The sequence below is a fragment of the Oculina patagonica genome, chromosome 11 (assembly GCF_052425735.1).
Source record: "Oculina patagonica isolate OP01 chromosome 11, crgOcupat, whole genome shotgun sequence".
NCBI lineage: Eukaryota > Metazoa > Cnidaria > Anthozoa > Scleractinia > Oculinidae > Oculina > Oculina patagonica.
Genome location: NC_135768.1, coordinates 20618000 through 20642236, shown reverse-complemented (window position 1 = coordinate 20642236; position 24237 = coordinate 20618000). Strand labels below are relative to the sequence as shown.

The 24237-nt window shown below is 37.7% G+C and overlaps 1 protein-coding gene across 1 annotated transcript; it reads right to left on the bottom strand.

Moving 5' to 3' along the window:
* Positions 1-387: 387 nt before the first annotated feature.
* LOC144630683 (centromere/kinetochore protein zw10 homolog) lies at positions 388-24207 on the bottom strand. Its single transcript, XM_078489056.1, has 23 exons — positions 24033-24207; positions 22363-22493; positions 21518-21625; positions 20954-21034; positions 18749-18811; positions 18195-18336; positions 16968-17005; positions 16320-16356; positions 16159-16207; positions 14561-14649; positions 12801-12929; positions 10663-10742; positions 10257-10320; positions 9503-9576; positions 7601-7747; positions 6998-7143; positions 6764-6845; positions 5557-5742; positions 5141-5245; positions 2741-2872; positions 2234-2353; positions 1366-1467; positions 388-795 (listed from the first exon to the last, which is right to left on the bottom strand). Exons 1-23 carry the CDS (start codon positions 24193-24195, stop codon positions 679-681), a joined length of 2385 nt encoding a protein of 794 aa, XP_078345182.1. The 5' UTR covers positions 24196-24207; the 3' UTR covers positions 388-678.
* Between the last annotated feature and the right edge of the window lie 30 nt (positions 24208-24237).

The following is a 24237-nucleotide window of genomic DNA, read 5'->3' as shown; positions in this document are numbered from 1 at the left end:
CCTCACTGTTATGCTCCCACTGGGTAAATCACTATCTAGTGGACAGCCTAGTTTGTTTTGTTGACACTTACTCACAGGATTGCGATTTGTCCTTTGGAAAGCGTACTCCATTGAACAACCAAGGGTTTGGTGGACAAATGCAGCACAAGAGTTTAGGGTCTTACCCAAGAATACAACAGAATGACTCTTGCCAGCACATAAACAAACTATTTAGCCACTGCATCTCCCACTATTACCCTTTAAGAACAGAGAGATACTGGGAATATTAACAAAAAGTTATAAAAAGGGGCAGACATTTCAATACATTTAAATACTATGGGAATTTAATTTTTCTACCTTCATAAGGCATCAAAGATAAGTCTTTAACACCAATGGGAGGCGATTCAAGTTCTCGATCAGTGCTCAGTTTAAACTTTATCGGGAAGCAAAACTGTACATTGCTAGTAATAATATTTATCTTCAGACTTGCTGCTTAATTTGTAAAGTCCATGTAAAACAGTCAGTGAGATAACCTCTTTCATCACTTCTTGTATGTTTTGCAAAGTTATTGCAGTTCTCTTGAAAAGACAATGTAATCTCTTCAATTCCATGGCAATAATTTAAACTTTCTTCTTCTGATAACTTGCACTGTATGATAAGCATCCATGTGACTGTTTGTTCTGTCAGTCTTGAATTTTTCTATCCCTGCACTGGCTTTATCTTTCCCAACACAGCAGCTCTTCTGTCAGTGTTCTGGAAGAGGGCCCTTATAAGGCCCCTTACTTCTTGAGCTGTTAATTCATGGGCCAAGGGACTCTAGAAAGAAGTAAAATATGAACCACATCTAAGTACTGAAATAAAAAATCTGGTAACGACAAACTCCTTAAGGTAATTCCCTAGAAATAGAACTGCTCATAGATTCCCAACCAGACTTTGCCAGTTGGTTGTTTACCTTAAGGGAAGTTAAATTTTGAAATAAAAAAGGGGGGGGGGGGGGTCACCGTATTCGTTTGGAGCAGGAAGACCATGTATTTACCATATGAACCCTTATATTTCCTTTGCGAGTACTGGCAAAGTACACCTTTTCGGTGATAATGTATTATTCTGCCATAGAAATTGATCTGTATTCATTTTATAGAAAGAATTTGATCGCTACTTCCGAACTAAGAGAAAAAAATGATAGGTCACCGAACTTGTTTACGAGAAAACAATGATATCTCTCTCGCGCGAGCCAAGCCACATAGGAAAAAGGCCGCCATTTTCTTTATGTGTGCGCGCTAATTGCGCGTAAAATTCTGCGCAGTAAGGATGCGCAATGCAATACTAGGGAATCACCTTTAGTTAATAACTTTCGTATTTATTTGATTCGAGTAAGGAGTTCAGTACCTTTCCGTCTGCCCATCGATCCACAATGTCTTGTAAACTGGCTTCCAAGATTGCTATCAGTTCCTTATAGCGAGTCCAGTGAGGAACAACTGTGCATATGTCCTGAAATGCAAACACAATGTTTTGCTGCATTCCTGTATTGCTTTCAGGGATAATAATAAAAACCTTTACCAATAACGGTTGAACTTCCACCACTGGACACTTCACATGGTCACAGCCACATTCAAACACTGCATTTTTAACAACCCAAAAATCGGCACTTCTTCCATTTGGACACTATGTCTACTGTAATGATTCAATTAAGCGCCCTCCTTCCAATAAGCGCCCCCTTCGAAATTTCTTTTTGTTCTTTTTGTCAATAAGCTTTTTGTCAACAAGCGCCCCCATTCTTATAAACGCATGAACATTCACGGTACCGTACATGTATATATTTACTGCTAAAATGAACAATTCATTTATTAAAAAGTAACCACAGGGCACAGAGGAGTCAAGTTTGTCTGCAATTCAAAATCTCCACCGTGCAAAATGACCTTCAAAGCGATCGTGTAAGAGTACATGATACAGCACCGTCATGCGATACTTGTTTACAGATCCTCTGGTGATATCCTATTCTGATAGGATATTTGGATGTTTCTCAAAAATTAAATAAGCACCCTGTCCCGAATAAGCCCCCTGTCTCGAATAAGCGCCCTCCCTTGAGCTGCCAAAAGTAAATAAGAGCCCTGGGCACTAAATCGAATCATTACGGTAGTCCCAAGGGAGTCTGCTTATGGGAGGTTTAAATGTACCTACATATACAAACACTTTGAGATTTTATGATTTTTTTTAATGAAATTTGAGACTTCTTAACATTCACTGGAACTCTTACCCAGGTATTTTCTGCTGATTCTGAATCTGCTTCCTGGGTGTTTTGGAATATTTCAGATCCTCGCTGCACAAGGATGGAGAGCAGTGAATGAAGCTGATGAGCCTCTTCAGCAGAGATATCCTATAAATTAATATAAAATAGTTGCATTTACTAAAATGACAAAGTGCTCCACAGTGGGGCCAGTGTAGACAATCTGAAAAATAGTCTAGAAATGAATATAGCATCTACCGTTAAGAAGGCAGACCAGTTTTCTATGTTTAAAAGCATGGCTGAGAAAAACACTGGGAACTACCAACAAGTGGTCAGAGTGGATGATTTGAACCTGAGTCCACCAGAATTCAGGTCCAATGCTCTTAGTAATGACCCGTCCTTGCTGCTATGAGTGAGTACACATATAAGATGTTATAGAGAGCTAAGCATGTCGTGGCACATTTTAAACATTTCACTTCACATTAATTTCATTCTCACTGGCACTTGACCGAATAAGTTAATATGTCATTGTCTCACCTCAAGTTGGAGGACTTCCCACGCTATGCTTTGTAAGACATCATCAAATAAAGCTCCCAGGGACTGACAGTATATATCAACTGGTAGAATACCATTCCATACTTTACCAAGATTGCTTAAAAGATGAAGGATCTGAAGAGATAAACAAAATTTAGTTGTTGAAAAGCTTTCACAAAAGCAATTAATGGGGAAGTAGCTCTCTCTTTGTCATTAGGCATTGGCAATGGTGATTGCCAGAAAGAAGGAAGGATACATTTGGTTTTGTGTTGATTACAGAAGGTTGAACTAAGCGTAAGAAAGGGTTCTGCGATAATAAGGAAATTTTAAAAACATGAGAGAGGATTCGTATTATTTGAAATGCAGTCACAACCAAATATATATCTGTGTAAATAAATATTGGCTTTCAAGAAGAGGTTGATCCAGACTAGATCCCAGAGGACAGGACAAGAAAGTGATCATCATGTCTGTGTACGTTTGTTTGTATGTGAATCGGCGACAAAAAGCACTAGAATCTTAAGTCTCTCAAATGCTGGTATTCCATTAGGAAAAAGCTTCCTGGGGCCCGTTTCTCGAAAGCCCCGGAAACTTTTTGGGCCTGTTAAGGCATTTTTAGTTATCTGTAACTTCATCAAAGGCTCTTCGAGCAACCTCATGGTAATTTGGTAATTCGATGAAGTGCCGACCTTCGCATTTTTTCTAAATAAGTGACCAATAAAGTAATGCAATCTCATTTCATTTGCGTTCGAATGTTTTATTTTTCCACATGAGTTGCGTCATTGATGGTTCGTGCTCTCAGGTGTCGTAGCGCTATTCAGTTTTCACCACAAAAATATTTACCGGTTAGTGTATTACCTTTGATCCTTTTTAGCATTAAGTAAATTTGTTTTGTGAATATCTGTACTTTTCTGTCAGCACGTATAGTGTTATTTTTGAGCAGCAGATAAAATTTGAGAGAAAGATACGCCCGAGCACTTCGTGTTTCTGCTCGACTCAAAAAGATGAAAAACAGATGACGTGACACGAGGTGACGTGACGCGAAACAAAAACGTGCTGTGGATGTGGTGTTAACTAGAACACGTCACATGGCGAGCGTAATATTTGATCCTTTTTAGCATTAAGTAAATTTGTTTTGTGAATATCTGTACTTTTCTGTCAGCACGTATGGCGTTATTTTTGAGCAGCGGATAAAATTTGAGAGAAAGATACGCCCGAGCACTTCGTGTTTCTGCTCGACTCAAAAAGATGAAAAACAGATGACGTGACACGAGACAAAAACGTGCTGTGGATGTGGTGTTAACTAGAACACATCACATGGCGAGCGTAATATTTTTTTACCGTAACTACATGTAACTCATAGCTGCTATCAGTAATGTCACAATTTCACTTAATTTGCCTTTCAATGTTTTCTTGCGTGAATGGGTCATTGCCGGATAGTTTTTTTTCTTCAAATAAGCGTTCAATAATGTGCCTTTGAATGTTTTATTTTTCCATGGGAATTGTGTCATTGATGGTTCGTGCTCTCAGGCTTCGTAGCGCAAATACTATTTCATCACAAATATATTTAAGTGTAACCTTTGATCCTTTTTAGCATTAGGTAAATTTGTTTTGTGAATATGTTTACTTTTCTGTCAGCACGTATAGCGTTATTTTGAGCAGCGAATAAAACTTGAGAAAGATGTGCGTTTCTGCACGACTCAAAAAGATGAAAAACGAATGATGTGACACGAAGATAATGTGACGCGAAACAAAATCGTGCTGCATGAATGTTGTTTTTACTAAAACGCGTAACATGGTAAGGGTAGCTGCATGTAGCTTATAGCTGCTATCAGTAATGTCACAATCTCACTTCATTTGCGTTTGAATGTTTTTTTTACGTGAACGGGTCATTGATAGCGTATGCTCTACGGCTTCGTAGTGCGAATTCTATTCTCTTTTATCACCAGAGGATAAGTGTAATTTATCCCCTTTCGATTTGTTTTGTGAAAATTCAACCTTGTTCCCTGAAAGAGACAGACCCTGGGAACAAGGTTGTAGGATAATTTGTTTTTGATTGACATGTGCTGAATGGCGTTTTAAAGAACCTTTCTGTCGGCACGTTCACCGTTAAATGCATGAAATAATTGCGGTTTAATATCAGAATGGAGTGAACGAGTGACGGAAACACGTCACTTCAGGTTCGTGAATCATCACTACACCTCATTACCATTCGGTAAAAACAGACAAGTGTATAGGCCTGAAACTTTGTATGAAGGAAACCTCTATTCATATTAAAAATATCATGGAATAAAAAAGCTCTATAATCATAAGGTTTGAGATTTTGCTGTGGCTTTCCGGGTGCGTTAACTTGTCGAGACTTTTGAGAAACGGGTCCCTGGTCACCAGACAAGATATTTGTCCTACCTGTTTCATTGTCTTTTCCACCTGCAATCCTTTTTCATCTTCATGTGCATTAGCAAAGCCTTTTGTGGCCTTCACTACCTCCAATAAATTTGATTTTTGCTTTCTCTGTAAACAGAACATACAAATGGTGTGATTTCTTATGCTTAAGGGCAAGGCATTGATATGAGTCAATCATTGCATACAGTTTTCTGATAAACCTATCAATGAAAATGCACTATCTTTGTGAATCTTATGGGTAAGGACAATACACAGATGGTACAAATATAGAGAAACAGCTCATAATAAACCTTGGGAACAACTTGAATTTTTTGGGTACTAACTGTTAAGTAATTCTGAAAGACACCTTCTGAAGTGCTTAGAGAAAACAAATTTGGAGAAAAACGTTTTGAAAATGGCGACAAAATGTTCATACTGACCAGTTGTTCAAGGAAACACTTCTCTCCCATGTGTCTGATGGTTGGAACCAGGTCCACAAATGAAGCAACACTCTGATTTAGTGGTTCTGGTAGTTTAGGTCTGAACTGATGTCCAAGGGTGAGAAGGTGATGGGCAATGTACATACAGTTGTTATGGTGTAGTGCTGACAACTGGGGCAGTGTTCTCTGTAAGAGAAAAACAAAGGAAGGGTTTTAAGATTAAGTCCTGGGGTTGAGGAGGAGCCAAAAGGCTTTGGTGCTTCAATTTCTGTAGCATGAAGCTACAGTGGAACTCCGATATAATGATCCTTCATATAACGATACTCCCGGTATAACGATGAATATTCCATGTCCCGGCGAAAGTTACAGTAAAATGTATGGGACAGAACCCCGATATAAGGATATAGCGGACCGAACGTAAAATATTTCCCGATGTAATGATATTATCAGTACTCAGTCACAATTTAAGCAAAACACGGAATTTAACACAATAAGCTTACAGTAATCGAGTAATCTCTAACGTTTCTGTCACACCTTTGTACAATTATATACGAAAATGATACTGTGTTCTAAGCCACTTTATCAACTTTTTCCTCCTTGTCATTCAATAGTTCTCTTTGTTTCAGTATTTGTTTCAGGTTTACCCCGATATTGATATTTTCGGTTATTTTACGGCCATATCATTATATCAAGAGTTTCGATATAGCAATTCCTCGATATAACGATATAATTTTACTGCTCCCTTGGCATATCGTTATATCGGGGTTCCACTGTACTTAATGTATTGCTACTCCAGCTGGAAGGGTTGCTAGTTCATAAAAAGCTTTCCTCAGAATTATGTAAGGTAGGCTTAATTTTCAGCCGTTTTGAAAGTCCAGCTATCACCCTCCTCTCCCCCCCCCAACAACTGGAGTTGTGCAAGGAACACGGGTACACAAAACAGCTGGAAATAAAGGTTATATGTCAAGTTACCCTAGCTTCCAATTAGCCAGTGCCAGCCAATGGATTAAATATTCTGGGGAGAGACTCCAATGGAACTCTGTCCTGGCTTAACCAACCTGAATCTTGCAATCCAAAAGCACAAGGAAAAGGCCTTTAGCCAGGATTTGCAGCACCTTACTGTCCTCCAGATTAAATGCCTTGTGTGCATCATTTAGTTATTGCTTCAGTGCAGTGCCAATTAGTCAATAAAAAACCATTTACTCACCAAGTGCTGTTGATGATATGTGGGAACGACACTACAGTACAGCTCAAACATGTTACGAACACTGTAGAACAACTGAATAGCACTGGGAAGAAACAAAATTAAAAAAAAAAAATCAAAAAGTAAAAGAGTAAACCTAATGTTAAAAATTGTAGATCAAGATGGGGAGTGTAAATTCAAACAGCTTTATTATTGTTGAAAGTATACATTATTGTTGAAAGTATTCATTATACATACCATTGTGGGGTTGACTGTGTTGCTTCTATAAGAGTTTCATAAGCAAGGTTCATTAGTTTTTCTGTACTCTCACTAATTCGGCAGGTTGGGAGACAAAATGTGAACTTGCTGAGGGTATTGGCTGGATCCCTCTGTAATGGTTCATGCTGTAAAAGAGAATGCCAAGGGGAAAATCAATTACAATTAATCTGTTGCTACTTGCTTACTTTGCTACTGCATAATGCCCATACTTACCTGCCACAATGTCTATCCCTTAAATAAAATAACAGTTATGCAAGATGCTCATTTTAGAAATTCTTCTTGGTGATGTTATTTACTGGTATAAGTTGGTTAATTCTTAAGTTTTTTTTTTTTTCTGGTTTTTTTTTTTATTTTTTCTGTCTGTTTTTTGGGTGTTAATATTCTAAATTAGTGGAACACTTTTTACATTAGAAAAAAAAAAAGCGTTTTTATATTATATATTTTTTTATACTCAGCACGTTTGTTCCCCTTCTTTTACCCATAGTGCCTTTCAGTCTTGTCTTTAAGCTTTGATCCGGATGTCCAACGTTAATTGAAATAGCTGTATGTGGATCAATATCACAATAAACCGTTAATGTCTACCTTTACTCCTTTCTTGTTTTGTGATAATGCCTTCGGTATATCTCCAAGACTTAAAAGAACTGCTCTGTGTTTGCTGCTGTCTACTAGCACTGTGTTATGTATGTCATCTTTCATCAAATCCCGGGCAGTAACAAGAAGATCTTGACACTAAAAAAGCACAAGAAATGACTTAGAGAATAGGAACCCAACACTAACTGTATATTTCAGATGTACCATTTATAAGTCTGTGGATGACACCCTCTAAGCAATACTTTCATTTGGTGCTGTTGATTATGCTGTACAAAGTGGTTTTAACTTGTAAGTCTGGATGAAACCTTAGTGTGTGACCACTCAAATGAAACCTACTGAACAGTACATTCATTTGGTACTGTTTACTGTTAACTATGTTGTACAAGGTTGTTCTAACTTTTAAGTTTAATGAAACCAAAGTGTTTGACCATTCAAATGAAAGCTTTTGAGAAGTACTTTCATGTGATACTGTTTATTATACTGTACAAGGAGCTTGTAACATTCAAGTCTGTGGATGAAACCCTGGTGTGTGACCATTTAAATGAAAGCAGGGATGTCGGTAAGGGCCAAAAGCCGGCTCATTTCACCTGCTGAAAAATAACTTACAGTCAAAACACTCAGCGCGTACCACCTAATATTCCGGAATAGTTTTGATTAACGGCGAAACACCACCCTATTTTGATTGACGTTGAAACACCACCTATTCTTCAATCAATTGTTTTAAATCATCAACCAGTTGTCAAAATAACAATCAAATTGGTTAATTTTTGAGGTTCACGTGTTCACGTGTTTATGGTTGGATGATTTACAATATTAAATTGAATTTGAATGTTGAAACGAATAATCGGTCCGTTCGCCGTTAATCAAAACTATTCCGGAATTTGGCGGCCGCGCTGACTATATTGACTGTAAATCCAGCTGAAATTTCACATAAAAACAGAGACTTAGGTAAACTTTTAGAGCTGCCAAGGCCAGAAAAGCCAGCTGGGTTTGTTGATGAGCCAGCTTAGTGTTTTCTCAGCTACATGCCTGTGAAAGCTAATGAGGGGTAGTTTTAAGAGGATTTTAAAAGGTCTAAGTGCAAACTCAGAGACTCAAAAGAAAAGTGCAGGATGCAATGGAGCCGATCAATTAAAGGAATGATTTTTTTATGTTTCATGTTTATCAGCTTTATTTTACTTTCAGTTAGACGTTGAAACACCAAAAGCGTTCCTTCCTGGGTGTTCCTAACACTTTTAAAACCCTAACACAATATTTTGTTAAATGTAATATGTTTTGTTTTCTTTGGATATGCTGTAACATGATACTTTTGTTTCTTCACGGCCACATCGACGGTAGTTGTTTTAAAAACAACTTTTTCACGAACCAAATAACAAAAACATCTCTTTTGAAAGCTGTTCTAAAATGCAGCACAGCTAGGAAAATCCTGAAATCAGTAATTGCGAAAGCATTGTGAAAGTCTAATTTAATTAGTTTGCGGTTTTAACTTGACGCCGTGGAGTCTACAAGACGCCTACCGCAACTCACGCAATGTAACCTATGTTCGTGAGAGTTTCAGTATAGACTAATCTGCGCATGTGTTTAGTTCAAAATCCTTTGTTCTAGAAAGAGTAGTACCACAAGGAGAGCATAGTATTTTCTGAAACACATATATACCTCTGTGATCTTTATATGAAAGTTAGGAAAATAGAGTCACGTTTTACCTAGGGTGCACGGCAGGTGTTCCCTACCCCCTACCCCTTTCACAGGACTAATTAATTAATTAATATTAATTAATTAATTGGCTACTAAAAGTTTACACCATAGCGGGTTACTGTGTCAGTGGACGACATCCCCAACAAATCATCACAACAGTGCATTCTGCACTAAAAAGGACCCTTCTTTGACAAATACCTTTTTATTTCCAAAGTGAATACCAACATCTTTTACATATGAGGTCAGATCAGTTGTTCCTTCAGGAATTAAACCTGCAGAATAAAAAAAACCGTACACCATTTACTTACAAAACAAAATCAATGATACTGTCCAGGGAGGGAAATTAAATTTATGCAGTCTGACACATCAACATATCCAATCATTTTAATCTTTCTGGGTTGGACCTAAACACACTGGTTCACTGGTTCGACTAGCTTTTCTACTTTAAAAAAATGATTGATTTTTTAACAAAATGAGTCTGAAATTGACCAAGCTGCACATTAACAGCTAAATTACTAACATATTGCTAACTGAGGTGGCCTAAAAGCCTGGTGGTTTCCTGGAGGTTTCCTCGCCCTACCTACTATAGTTATTGCTGTAATATTTAATTTTAAAAGTGGCTAATAAGTGATGATGGATGATGATGTGATGATGTCACAGAAGAAACAGGCAAAGGAGTGAGAAACCAGAAAGGGTGAAGTTATCCATGGTTTTTTTTCCAAACACAACTAATAGAGTGTACATCACTAAATCAATGTAAAATACCTTCCTGCGTTCACTTACAGTGACTATGGGCATTGGTCTCAAGTCAAGGCTCAGGTGGACATATGTACAGTAATTGTCTACCCAGCCCTTACAGTAATGCTAAAATTGGCATAATCAATATTTCCTTGTCACCTGCTAAGTTTCTTTTAGTTTTTAAGGGCAATACTGCCATACCAAATAGACATACCTATAGAGACAAGCTTTGTTTCAAACTCTTCAGTGGCTTTAATGACATCTTGATACTTTTCCAACTGAAAATTAAGTACATAACGGTAGTATTCCTGTGATAAAATACTAACAATTTACGCACAAATATCCAATCACTGTTAGGACTTGATGAAACAAGATTTGCATTATGATTCAACTGACTATCAGATCAACAACCAAAGACTGAATACTGAGTACAAGTAATCTTCACTGAAAACATCATTTGTCGAAAGGTCTATCACTGAACTAAACTTTGTTCATGTATTATCTCTACTTGCAAGCACAGTGTGAATAATAAACAACAAAGCAACTGCACAAGTATTGCCAAAGATGTCTGCAAACTATATCTGTGCAACTGAATGACAAAAATATAATGGTTCATATACCTGAGCACTTGTGTTGGGAACAGACCTCTTGAGGCACTCAGCAATTATATTCTCAGAAAGTTCAGGCCACACAAATTCACCTACAAGAGGCAGTAGCAGCACAATGTTAAAAGACAATATCTCTAGAAAGGGCAAGAAGTTGACATTGCTAGTGTTTTAGTCTGGTTTTGTAGGATTACAAGTAAATGACTTTGTCCCAGTTGTTCATAGGATGTATAACACTGTCCACCAGGTGAATCACTCCAGCACACAAGCGGCAACAAAAACTAACTACTCTATCCATCATATAGCAAATAATGTTTGAGCCAAGTGGCCCATACAGCTGGCACTTATAACGTCAGTTTCTGTAACATGAAGGAGGATTTTGAGGAGGCAGTAAAAAAAACCCCGACTTTTGAAGGGTAATACAATTACTGGTGTCCCAGTAGTTTTCATTGTGGACCTGAATCCCCAATCGTATTGGAATTTAAAAGTGTTGGATTTTTGTGGAGGGGAGGAAAGCCGGAGAACCCGGATAAAAACCCTCGGAGCAAGGACGAGAACCAACAACAAACTAAAAACAAACTCAACCCACATATGACGCCGGGTCGGGGAATCGAACCCAGGCTACATTGGTGGGAAGCGAGCGCTCTCACCACTGCGCTATCCCTGCTCCCCAGAGGCAGTCTTGGAGTTGAAGTGTAGTATAGAGGCTAGCGTGCTGGACTTGTAATCTGCAAGCCCCCGGTTCAAATCCTTCTCCCTGCCACAAGATGGATTTGTGTTTGGTGGTCCCAAATTCAAGTCCTCCACATGGCCAACTGGCCAGCCTCCCACCAGTTGGGATTTCTAACAAGTCTCTGCGTAATATTTACATTATTTGTTTGTTCATTTAAAGGCCACAAAGTAAACTACTGGGATGCCAGTTTCTTACCCTCCAACATTTAATTTGCTGGTACGTATTTATACTCCTGGTTGCAGAGAGGCACTGTGAGACTGAAGAGTCTGATTTAAAGGGACTGTGTTGCGATTTTTAGCCAAATTTAGGCATGGGAAATGAGCATCAAATTCGGCAAAATATAAAAATACATTCTTAAAACAGCGAAGGAACATTTCAATTACACAGCAAATACAAAAGAAGGTATGGAAGGCCATAAGTGACGAAGATTGAAACGGATTGTGATATGGGTTTTTGAAATGTTGTTGGGCTGAACAGTTTTCAAAGTTATTCTCGTTTGCTTGAAACTTAAAATTATAATACCCAGGAGACAAATTTGGTTGCAATAAAGTTATGATCAGTTATGGTTTTGTCATTTAGATCCAGAGAAAAAATTTCTTTTCAAAAAGTAAGTTTCGTAGCGAGTTTTCAGCAAAACGTAATAAAATAAACATTACTCGGCTGTGACACAGCTCCTTAAAAAACACAACACAATGACCCAGGCTAGGACTCTAGGCTGAACCGCTCAATCCAGAGTCCAGCACATAAAACCAGTAGACCATCACACCTTCCAAACCATATAGTAAATAATACAGTAGAAAGTCAGCATTATCCACTGGGGTGTGGAGTATGAGGCCAGTGACCAAGCCTGCCCAATCACAGCAAATCAAAAGATTAATATATTTTTTTTATTATATAAACTGCAACTGGTGGTATAGCGAGTGGTAGCAAATCGATAAAAATGATATCACACATGTGGATAAAAATGATATCTACACATGTCTGATATCATTCTTGACCAATCAGCTTGTAGAGTTTACCATGTTTTAATGCTCAATGAGCCACAGTTTAACGATACTTAGTCAAAACATCTTCGGATCTTCCTCGGCAATCTTCAGTTATCTTCGGAAATTTTTTGGAAAAAATCGGAGAATGTTCGGAATCGTTCGTACGACCTTCGGACAACATTTTGAAAATCTTCGGAAATCTTCGGAAAATGGTCAGAAATCTTCGGAAAATAGCCAAAAACACCGCAATTCGTAGGTTTATATAATAAACAGCATATTACATGGTTGCTTGGAGATATGAAATTTAATATCTTCTCGTGTTCAAATCGATATCTCACGAGTGAGCGCAGCAAACGAGTGAGATATCGATTTGGACACTCAAAGATAAATTTCATATCTCCGTGCAACCATGTATTATCCTCTATATAACATACCCAGTTTAGCAAACAGTGCCGCACTTGACACACTAACTTCCTGACTCTTTTTATTGTCTTCTTTCTTTGTCCCATCAAAAAAGTTTCGCAAAACAACAAGGATCTCTGAGGACTTTGAATACAATAAGCCTGAAACAGAAGAGCAGTATCAGTATGTCTACCAGCAGAAACCCACAAGGGTTGAAACGTGTAACGTGCACACACAGTGTTTGAATATGCAGTTTTGCCCAAGTACCATATTTGGAAACACGAAGAGTAAGTACGCGAGTGCTTTGCACACGTTATGGCACACGCAACAGCATTTTTTGGTTTTGTGGTAAGTTGCTTCAATTTCGACCTAAACACTGTAAATTTCTTGCAGAAACTGAAGAAATTCATTAAGTGTATCAAAGCAAAGTTTTCCCGACTTCTTCATGAAGATGAAACAGGAGAATTTAACCAAATTTAACTTTATCCAACAAAACTTGTTCAAAAACAAGATTACGCAATCGAGCGCGAGCTAGCACGCACTGTGAATTTAATCCAAGTATAGTAATTTTGATTGGTTAATTGTCTCTCGTGATTTTCCAAATATGGTACTTAGTGTAAACGAATGTGCAAACGCTTTGTACAATGCGAATCATAGGGAGTTACACATTTCAACCCTTATGGGTTTCTGGTACCAGTATGTTGTGGTTCAGGAATGATCAACATTGCCTTTTCCATGTACACATATAATTGCAAACAGACGGGTATGGAGCATAAAGAAAATCATCGGTTAGAGACATTGTCTTCAATGTACCACAAGATTTTCTTCAGAAAATTCAAATAATATTCTGACCTGGAAATGAAATTTAAAGGGAACCTCTGCTCTTGAGGCAAGTTGACGTTGAGCTGTTTGAAATAACGCCTAAATTACAAATTTTGCCAGACAAGGGAAAAATTAGCATTCAATTACAACCATTAACGGAAAATTATTAATAATAATGGCTTTTCAATTTCCCGCATGCCACCATAAATGATTTTGGAATTTATGACGTCAGTGCATTGCCCAATTGTTTCACACAAAAAAAAACACTGCTCCCTAACGATAGCAGCAATGCACTGACGTCATAAATCCAAAATGGCGGCGCGCAGGAAATTTAAAAGCACAAAAATTGACAAATCAAAGGCCCAGCATTCGAATGAAAAAACGAATCCGTGACTTTTAACAACCAAAACAGTTTTACACTGTGGTAAATATTTTTTTGGCCAGAACTGTTTTACAGCCGAGGTTCCCTTTAAAACATTCTTTCCAACCTTTGACTGTAACAAAGTACATTGGAACCCCGATATACCCGGTAACAATATGCCAAGGGAGCAGTAAAATAATATCGTTATATCGAAGAATTGTTTTATCGAGACTCCCGATAAAACGACGTGGCCATAAAATAACCGAAACTATCGTTATATCGCGGTAAACCTAACAAGTACTTTTCACTGCATATTAGAGGGGGATAAAGAGAATAATTTTGATAAGAAGGCTTAGAACACAGTATCTGTTTTTGGAAACGTTAGAGATGCCTCGATATCCGTAATGTTATTGCATTAAATTCTATGTTTTGCAAATAAAATGTGACTGTGTACTGATAATATCATTATATCGGGGGGATTTTACGTTCGGTCCGCTAAATTCTCATTGTTATATTAGGAATATCGTTATATCGAAGATTGTTATATCGGGGTTCCACTGTATACTAAGAAAAACGTTTGCTAACTAAAACAAGTGCATGTCATGTTACCTGGATCAATGATCTTTTTTCCACTTTCCTTTGAAAATGATATAACAACTTCCTGTTTTCCTTGATTAACTTGCGAATGAGGTTTCAGGCTATAAAAAAAGGAAAGAAAAAGAATTACCAGTAGAAAGAATAATGCAAAAGGCTCATTACAGTGACAAGAATAGTTAGTATCTGTGTCAAAGTGGTTAAGGCATTGGGCAGAACAACCCTCTAAGTTTATTTTTTTTCCTAAGTCAATGGCCACTAACCGCTCAAGATTGGTCACTAGTGAAAAATTTTAGTCACTAAATTCAGCTCACGCTTTCAATCCTTCTTCTCTATAAATTTTAGTTGCCTGGCTGGAGACTTAGGTTCCAATTTAGTCACCAGCTTCAAAATTTTAGTCACCATGGCGACTAAAATGGTCTTAACTTGGAGGGTTGCATAAACTCTGGCCACTCAGAACTCAAATCTTCTTTTCTGCCCACTTGCTGGCATTGTATGTTATTTGGTAGTTCTAAATTCAGCATCTTAATCACTCCAGTACCTATATCTTGTTAGACATTTTACTGTGTAGTATCACTGTATATTGTTACGATTCTTGCAGTATTTTGGCAAGCCCAAAGCAGAGCTGCAATTAACAGTCAGTCATAGGGCATTGACCAACCAAACTTTGCTAATGTCCAACGAAATCCCAAGTGTGGTCAGCATGATGACCGCACAATTTTTTGATCAACAGCAACGATGAATAAAAATCTGTCCGACCACATTTTTGCTTTGTCCGACCAAGATGGTGTTTTAGTAGGACATATGGCCTTTCAAGTGAAAAAATTTTTTTGCAGCCCTGCAAGGGGTGGGTCAAAATACAAATGATTGGTAAAAATGTACAGTGATACTACACACTAAAATGTCTAATAAAAGATTTATTATCCAACACTTTCTTCTGTGTAGTTAAGTGGCATAAGCAATGCCTTGAGTGTACTTGATTCGCCTGTTATTTGTACATTTGTCTTTATGAAGTCGCATTGTATAACAGCCTTCTTTTGTCAGTTGGAATTGTCAGTATGTTGTATGTGTTGTAGTTAATTTTTGATCTTAGTTAATTTTTTTATTTTAACTAGTTAGTTTTTTTCTAACTAGTTTTTTTATTATTATTCTAGGTTAATAAGTAGAAAAAGTAGAACACCTCCCCCCTTGATATCTCATACCCCCCTCCCATCCTTACTAACCCTCCCCTACTATCTGCTACTATCCCCCTCCCCTAAGTACTATTTTTTTTTTCTTTTTTACTAACCTGCACTAGATTTGAACTCTCGACCTCTGGATTTGCTGTCCAACCCCTTACCACTTTGCCACGTAGGAAACGTTGGGTGAACCACTATTTTTTTAAAATATATGATACCCTAACCCTAACCCCATTATTTAACTAGTTAAAAAAAATCAACTAGTTAGAAAAAACTAACTAGTTAAAATAAAAAATTAACTGAGATCAAAAATTAACTGCAACATATGTGTCCTCAATCAGAAAAGGATTTGAAATGTTGGTGTCGTAGATCTCCCCAAGAATGTATTTAACATTCAACTAACAGGGTTCTAATGTACAAATCTTCTTTTGTTACCTGGGAAACAAAATAATGGGCCTGAAGATAAACTGAACCAGTTTCTTTCCTTTAAAAGACGGGAAAAGAGGATAAAATGTTAGTTCCTGGAAATAGACTTAAATTTTTTTAGAAGTATTATTCATCAAGAATACAATATTCAGAAACCTCTATGACATTACCAAAGGCTCTCAGTCTTTTCTCCAGAATACCAAGTGCCTAAAAAATTTATATAAAAGAGAGAAAAAAAATGTTAGATCTTACACAACTTGGAAAGAGGCGAGTGCTTAACACCAGTTTCTGTGGAATAAGGCAGCTAGGATGGGATGCTAGTCCATCGCCGGTTAACCTTCGGCATTTCAGCAGGTCAACCTAACCGTTCACCAGCTGTACCCATTTATACTCCTGTGTGTGAGTCAGGAGCAGGGTAAAAAGAAAATGGATTTTCCAGCTTGCCTTTCAAGCAAGTTGCCTGTTGTTCGCCTGAAGGCTTTTCTTAATAGCCTTATTTCATCTGCCAACTAAAAAATCAAAAAAATCTTACTTGCCCATGGATTAGGTAAGTGAGGGATAAAACCCACTGGCCCAACAGGAAAATCAATTAGCCCCAGGCTATCAAACAGGACATTCTTTGCATGTAGAGGAGAGAGCAATGGTGAGAAAGAGAGTAAAGGTTCTTCCTGAAGAACTTAACACAATTCTCTGGGCCCACAACTGAACCTGGACTGTCTGATCTAAGGTTCAATGCACTAAGCATTTTGTCCTTCACCTTTCCGTCGTGCTGCAAAGGTGCCAGTAATAAAAACTGAAAGAACTAGGATCAAACTTACTTCCATTGCTTGCAGGATATTGCTCATTGAACAGCCACCTGTAAACAGAAAAACATTCCTTAATGGCAATTGATACATTGTCCAAGGTTCTTACAAAAAATTGCAACCATTTTTCAAGGACTTTTCAAGCCTGGCCAAACTGAATTTTGAAGGACCACCTAACAGGAATGTAATTTCACAGATGGTACATTAATATTGCACATTCCCAGTCCAAGCTTACAGGTTTTAAAGGTTTTTAAATGCCTAAAATGCATGCGGCATGCACAGGACAATTAAGAGTTCTATACAAAGCCGCTGGTAAATTTGTTTCACTGACATTTGAACTCACGTGCACAGTTGGATTACTTTGCTTCTCAATTTCCCTTTATCAGCTGCTTTTACACCCGGCTTTTTCAGTGTTGGAAGCTGCTTTACACAGGAAAAGACCAAAGTCTACGTAAAGCAATTCTCTTTTGACCCACTACATTCAAAGTTAAAGAAAATTCAAGGACATTTTAAGGACTTACACAAATTCAAGGACTTTTCAAGGAAAAATGGAATTCAAGGACTTTTCAAGGACTCCCCCTAAAATTCAAGGACTTTTCAAGACTGTGCAAACCCTGTTGTCAAGCACATAGGTGACAAAAAGAAAGAAAGATGTAAACTAGAAGAGCAACCAATCAATGTAATGCTGTTTGTGTAGCTAGCATGGTCACTGTAGCCATGCATTTTAACCATGTTAGCCTCTTTGAAGGGTAACCTTTAAACTATTCACTTAACATGGCAACATGTTACCATTACATGTAGATATAAAAATGGTAAACAGGGCACAATGCATTACGTTGACGTGATCAGGTAGCAAGGGCCCAATCATGTTTAACATGGTGAATGCAACATGTTACCATGTTGCCATGCTAACATAGTATCATGTCACCATGTTATGATATTAAAAGGGCAGCATGTTTTCATGTTTACTTAACTACTACATGTATATCAACATGCTAACATGTTACTATGTTATCCAGCTTACACAGGGTGTTCATTAGGCATCAGGGATCGGAGAATTCTCCCGCTACTACGTAGAATTCTCCGGCTAAATTTCAAGGGCCTGTACCTATTTTTTTATTAAGATGCGGAACTCATCTCCAGTTAAATAACACTATTCTCCTGCTATTACAATCCTTAATGAAACCCTGTTACATATCAGCAGTAAGGAGTATTAGAATCTTAACATGTAATTTGATCTACCTGTACTTAGCTTGAGTTGCGTGTTCAGATGTCCTTGTCTGTTGTCCAATGAGGCAGTAGTGGGTGTGGTCCATGCAATACTCTTGGCCCACACTCTTTCTAGTGTTGCCGTCAACTGAGCTTTCTGTCTTCTCCATTCCTCCTACAAAAAAAAGTTGTATGCAAAATGAATGTTGGAGGCACAGTGTCCTGATAGTGTCCTAGACTCTGGATCGAGTGGTCTAGGTTTCGTGCCCTGGCTGGGATACCATGTTGTGTTCTTAGGCAAGCTAAGATACTTTATTCTCATATTTCAGGACTCTCTTCACCCAGGTGTATAAGTGGGTACCGGCGAATTTTATGCTGGGGGGTAACCCTGCAATAGACTAACATCACATCCAGGAGTAGAAACATTTCCACTTGCTTCATGCTACGGAAACTGGGATAAGCTCCAGCCTGAAGGGCCATGCCACTTGGCTCATATGCAGACTTTATGTAAAATGAATAATTTCCTAGCTAGGCAGCTAATTAAGTTTCAATAATTACAATAATTGAAACAGTAAATGAATTTTTACCCTCAGGGCTATGAATATCTGTCCCTCCTGGCCAGCCTTGGGCAAATCAGACAGGAGTTCTTTCTGTAAAAAGATTTAAAACATTTGGTAATACACACATTTGTAATAATCAAAATTAGTATGTTATAAAATAAAAAGAACCAGAATTATTAAGGTGTCTCGATACAGTTTTTTCTGAACCATACCTAACATTTTCAATTGGCAGTTTAACAGTCTTCCGAGACTTGGTTCCAAATGAAATTTTCACCAGATATTGGTCTTGGATTGAAAATTCATATAATAGATATTTTGGGGCAATCGATATTTCCATGGCAATGATAAACAGAAAACATCGTAATCAGTAAAACTTGAATTTTACGCGAATCAGATTTGGTATAGAAAAAATGAGACCACCATCTGAAACAATGGAAAATTTCAAATCAAATATAAAAGAACAAAACAAATTTGTATGTTTGGATTCGAAATAATCACAAAACATTTTAAAACGTACTTTCTGCATAATAGTAATAAACTAGCCGCGACGCAGACACTGCTCTTAAAAAAATTACATCAAAGTAACGCCAAAAGGTTTATTTAACTTACCTTTTGGTGCTGTTAAAGTTTTGTTGATTTTCGTTTTGGCGATTTGGAGAATTGGATTTTTTCTTACCGTTACTACCATTACAATTTTAAATAATTTTCAATTTTGAGCATTTTATCAAAAAACTTAAAAACTGCTCGATAGATTTTGTTGAAACTTTTGTCACGCATGCTTAATAAAGCACAAAATGTTACCCCAAATTTTTATTTTAATTGATTCACTGGAACAGGTCGAAATTAAACGATAAAGAAGGTGTTTAGGCCGGCAGAAAAAGTTGCGCTACAAAGGCGCTGTCAACAGAATTCCGCTAAAATATTCAAGTCATTGTGTATGACGTTTCTCCGTGAAAAATGCATTTCTGGAACTAAAGAAACTAATGGCGACATTTGCATAAGAGTAGGTACAAAAATGCGTTTGAATATTTCAGCATAATTTGTAAAGCGTGAATTGTAACGCAATTAATTTTGGTCCGTTCCAATGCCTCCTTTATCGTAAATTTGAAAACGTTCCAGTGAACCAATGAAAATATAACTTTGGAATTGAGTTGTTTACATAATCGAGTATGCCTGGTAATCGTTTCAAAAAAATCTATCAAGCCGTTTTTAAGATTTTTCAAAAAGAGCTCAAAATCAAAATTTACTCAAAAATTATAACAGGAGTGGTCATAAGAAAAAATCCTGTTCTCCAAATTGTGATGAAGAAACTCTACAAAACTTTCACGGCGCCGAAAGATAAGTTAAATACACATAAAGGTGTCATTTGAGGTGATTTCATCAAAGTCGTGTTTGTGTCTCGGTCCATTTAGTATCATCATACAAAAATTACAATTTGAAACATTTTTGCGATTTATTCGAAATCAAACACACAAAATTTTTTTATTCCTTAATATTTTATTTGCAGCACACCATAGTTTAAGATGTTCGTATTAGTTTTTTAACAGAAAATCTGATTCGCGTAAAATTCAGGTTTTGCTGTTTTTGCAGTTTTCTGTTTATTGTTGCCATGGAAATATCGATTACCTTAAAAAATATATTAAATCAAACTTCAATCTTAAACCAATATATGGTGTAATTTTCATATCAATCCGAGTCAGGGAAGGGTGCTAAAAGGCCAACTGCAAACTGTAGGTATGGCCCAGAAAAAACTGTATTGAGACACCTTAAAATTTAGAAACCTTTCATTTGAAAGATATTGTCTAAGGTGACTTGTAAATAAAAATATATATATATATATATATATTACAATTATAAAAGTCTTTATATAACTGACCAATTACTGATTACAAACTTTACACGAGTCTTACAGCCAATAACATCACAGCTTAACTGACCAATCAACTTCAACGGACCAGACTTATAACATCATCGACTGACAACAACTTTTCACTTGACTCTGAAGATGACTTTCGCTCAGGTTGTTGAAACGTCAGTCAACAACAACAGTTCTTCTCAGAACTACTCTCACCTGGACGATCACACTATACGACCAAAGGTCTTTATGTTTGGCAGAATACATAAAATAATTATGTAAATATAGCATTTGATAGTACTTTGTGGTGATATAACGGCAAATAATAAATTTTCCTGCCATTTTTTTAGTGCACATTTTTTTATTTACACTCTTACCACAACTTGTACAAGTTTAGCCGCATTGTAATACGCTGCTTTGTTAAGTTCTCCTGGGAAGGCATCCAGTGCTTCGTGTATCTAGTAATGAAACAGGTCAGGCAGCAAAGGTCTTTTTTTTGTTTAGTGCAATAAAAAATACAACAATTGATGCAGAAAGTTTTTATAGTTTCTCTCTTTCTCTCTTCACTCTACACTTCCTCCTACCCATTGCCTGCATTTTTATGTTGAAAGCAGACTTCCAAGTGAGTCTTTCTGAAGAAATACAGCATGATAAATTTCTGCATTAACTAGGAACTCGGAAAAAAATCTGAGCTCCAGATGGGATTTGAACCCACGACCCTAGTAACATGGTCTAGTCGGATGCTCTAACCACTGAGCTACTGGAGCTTCCATGGTGAGCAAGGGTGAAATGTGAGTCTTGACTAGAACCGCATCACGCAGTCAAATAGTCAAATCAGGACAGGCACATGACTCATAACTGCATTGCGCAGTCAAGCAGTCAAGCAGACTTGTATACTAAGTGAATACCAAAGAACCCTCAGCAGAGGGAAAAAAAGTCACCTTATACAGTCTTTTAAGGAGTTCGGCAATTGCTTCAGTCTCTTTTAACTGTCTTACGAGATCACCATGTTCACGAGCAGCGGCATCAAGAGGACCTTCAACAGAGCTCTGTGAAAAGAAATTACATCAAGTTACTACATAACTTACTTAGTGCAGTAGTACAGTGTACTGAGCAGCTCTTGTAGGAAAATGGTCCTCTAGTCCTCTGGCCTTGTGGTGTAGCAGCTGGTATTGTTTTTGGGGCTAGGGAAATTGTTCCTGTTGTTTGTTCTGTTGGTCTCTCAAGGTGTAGCAAGCCATTCCTGTGAGACGTTGCGAGAGCTGCTACCCAACCCAAATTGTATGTACAAACTGGCAAGATTGTTGTGGAGTGTGTGTGCCTGTGTGTGTGTGTGTGGGGGGGGGGGGAGGGGAGGGAACCTGTAATGGAGTAACATCCCATGCAAGTATGCAAAGGAAGTCCCGATATTTCTAGTCACTTTGTGCTACGGAAGCTGGAATAAGCTTTGGCTCCTGGCTCTACAGACTGCTTTAGTCTGAGCACAGACTTCACCTAACTTACAAAAAACCATGTTTACAGGGAGCCCTGTCATTAAGGCTGTAACCTGTAACACCTGTTACCACTGAATTTACTAAATTTTACAGGGGTGAAGATGTGGATTGGTGTTAAATACACTTGTGTACAAAGCGAAATGCTTCGGGTGATAACTTCAATGTAACAGCTGCTCAAAAACTCAATGGCACATCTGATGCCGTGACTGGGCACTAAGTGTAAATACACTGTACACCCAATAAAATAAAAAATAATAATAATAACAATTATATAAAATTAAGTGTGAACTCACCTTCAATTTAGCAGAGACATTTTGGATTTCAGTTAGAAGGTTATTGACATTCCAGTTCATCTCAAAGGTTGAATTACTGAAATCTAAAAATTCATCAAAGGTGTATTCCTTGTAAATTGCTTGAAGGACCTCTGCCTGTAGGACACAAAAATGTATAACTAATTCAGATGAATGAATTCGGATTCATTAAAGCAATGATTACAGGAAGCAACTTCTGCTGTTTTACACTTCACATAGGGAGCCCTCACATCCGTTTAGAATATGAATAAAAGATTAACCTAGTGCTAGTGCGAGGTCTGGAACCGATATTACGGAAATCGCTCGGAGCCTGCTCGGAGCTCTTTTATCCTCGGTGAGCGATCGGATCCTCCGAGAATTTACGAATTTTGCCGCCCGTCCCAGACTTCCGTAATATCGGTTCCAGACCTCGCACTAGCAGACCGCGCGTGCATTAAAAATTCAAAATGGCCGCCACAAAACACACGCGCGATAAAGGTAGGTTAATCTTTTATTCATATTCTAAACGGATGTGAGGGCTCCCTGTGACTTCAGGGAAATTTAGCTGAGTTTTGAGAGGTTAATAAAAGTGACAGGAAATGAAGCTGCATTCAATGTTCCAAATCAAAATATACATTACAGCTTTCATCTTTCTACCCAAAACATAAAATGCAATCAAAGCTCTCTTTACAGACATCTGCATAACACAGACATCTAAAGATTATGACGAGTTCGCTTGGTGGTGTCAATCGTCACCTTTGCAAGGATGGACCGTAACTGTTGTAATGACGTCAGCATTGTTATAGTAGAATTGAAGCCGACATGCGTTATGCACCTATCAATGGTTTGCCCCAGGATGGGGGGGGGGGGGCGGGCAACCCACGGGAATTTGACATCGTGAAGCTCTCCCAGGGAAGGGATTTTGACATCTAAAATGGTCTGCTGGGTTAGAAATTTAAGAGGAGATATGTGAAATTTGACATTCGCTACGTACCCAGGGGTGGGGAATTCCACTCTGGATTCCAAAAAATGTCAAATTCCCCTGGGGTTGCCCCCCCCCACCCTGGGGCAAACCATTGATAGGTGCATTAGACAGTCATATACTCGTTGTAACTGCGGTCAAGATAATTTCGTTACCCTAATTCCCTCCCACCATTATGGTGTTGGAGTTATATTTTCAATCCTTTGGTGTCGGTATTTATAAGAGGTTCAACTGTACTCACCCCAAAATAAAATTACCAGGATTAATTAATCTCCTTCTCCACACGAAAAAATGCTGTAATCAACAGTTTCATAATAAAGTTATAGCTGCGAAGGAGACTACAGTTTATGTCCAAAAAGTATACTGAGTGACAATTTATAATTATGTTTATTTATAGCTTTTATTATACTTATGGCATACTGTATGTTACTTGATATAATAAATCAATTGCTCTGCAACTAATTCCCCAACCATTAATTATTTCTATACTTTGTAGCCACTGTAGGATCAAAAATACACTAAAAATTTGAAAGATTGTAAATTTTTATCAAATTCATATGAGCTTTTTGCTGAAATAATATCCAAATAAGCTTAATTATTTATGTTAAGCTTAAAATGAACAATTTTAATAGCGCCAACTAGTCCAGCCGATGATGTCGATTTCCAAATTTTAATAAAGGGAATTAAAAACTTGCCTTCACTTCTTCGGATTTTTGCAACGTCTTCTTTACACAAGAATTTATGTCTTCTTTTTCTAAACGACCAGATTTCAGGAGTACATCGGTGACCAGACTCGTACTGGGCTTACGACTAGCAGAAACGTTAACGTTGTCCTTTTCCAAATTTTCCGCCATCTTCGTTCTTGAGCTTCGCGCCAACAAAATTTCAATGGATAG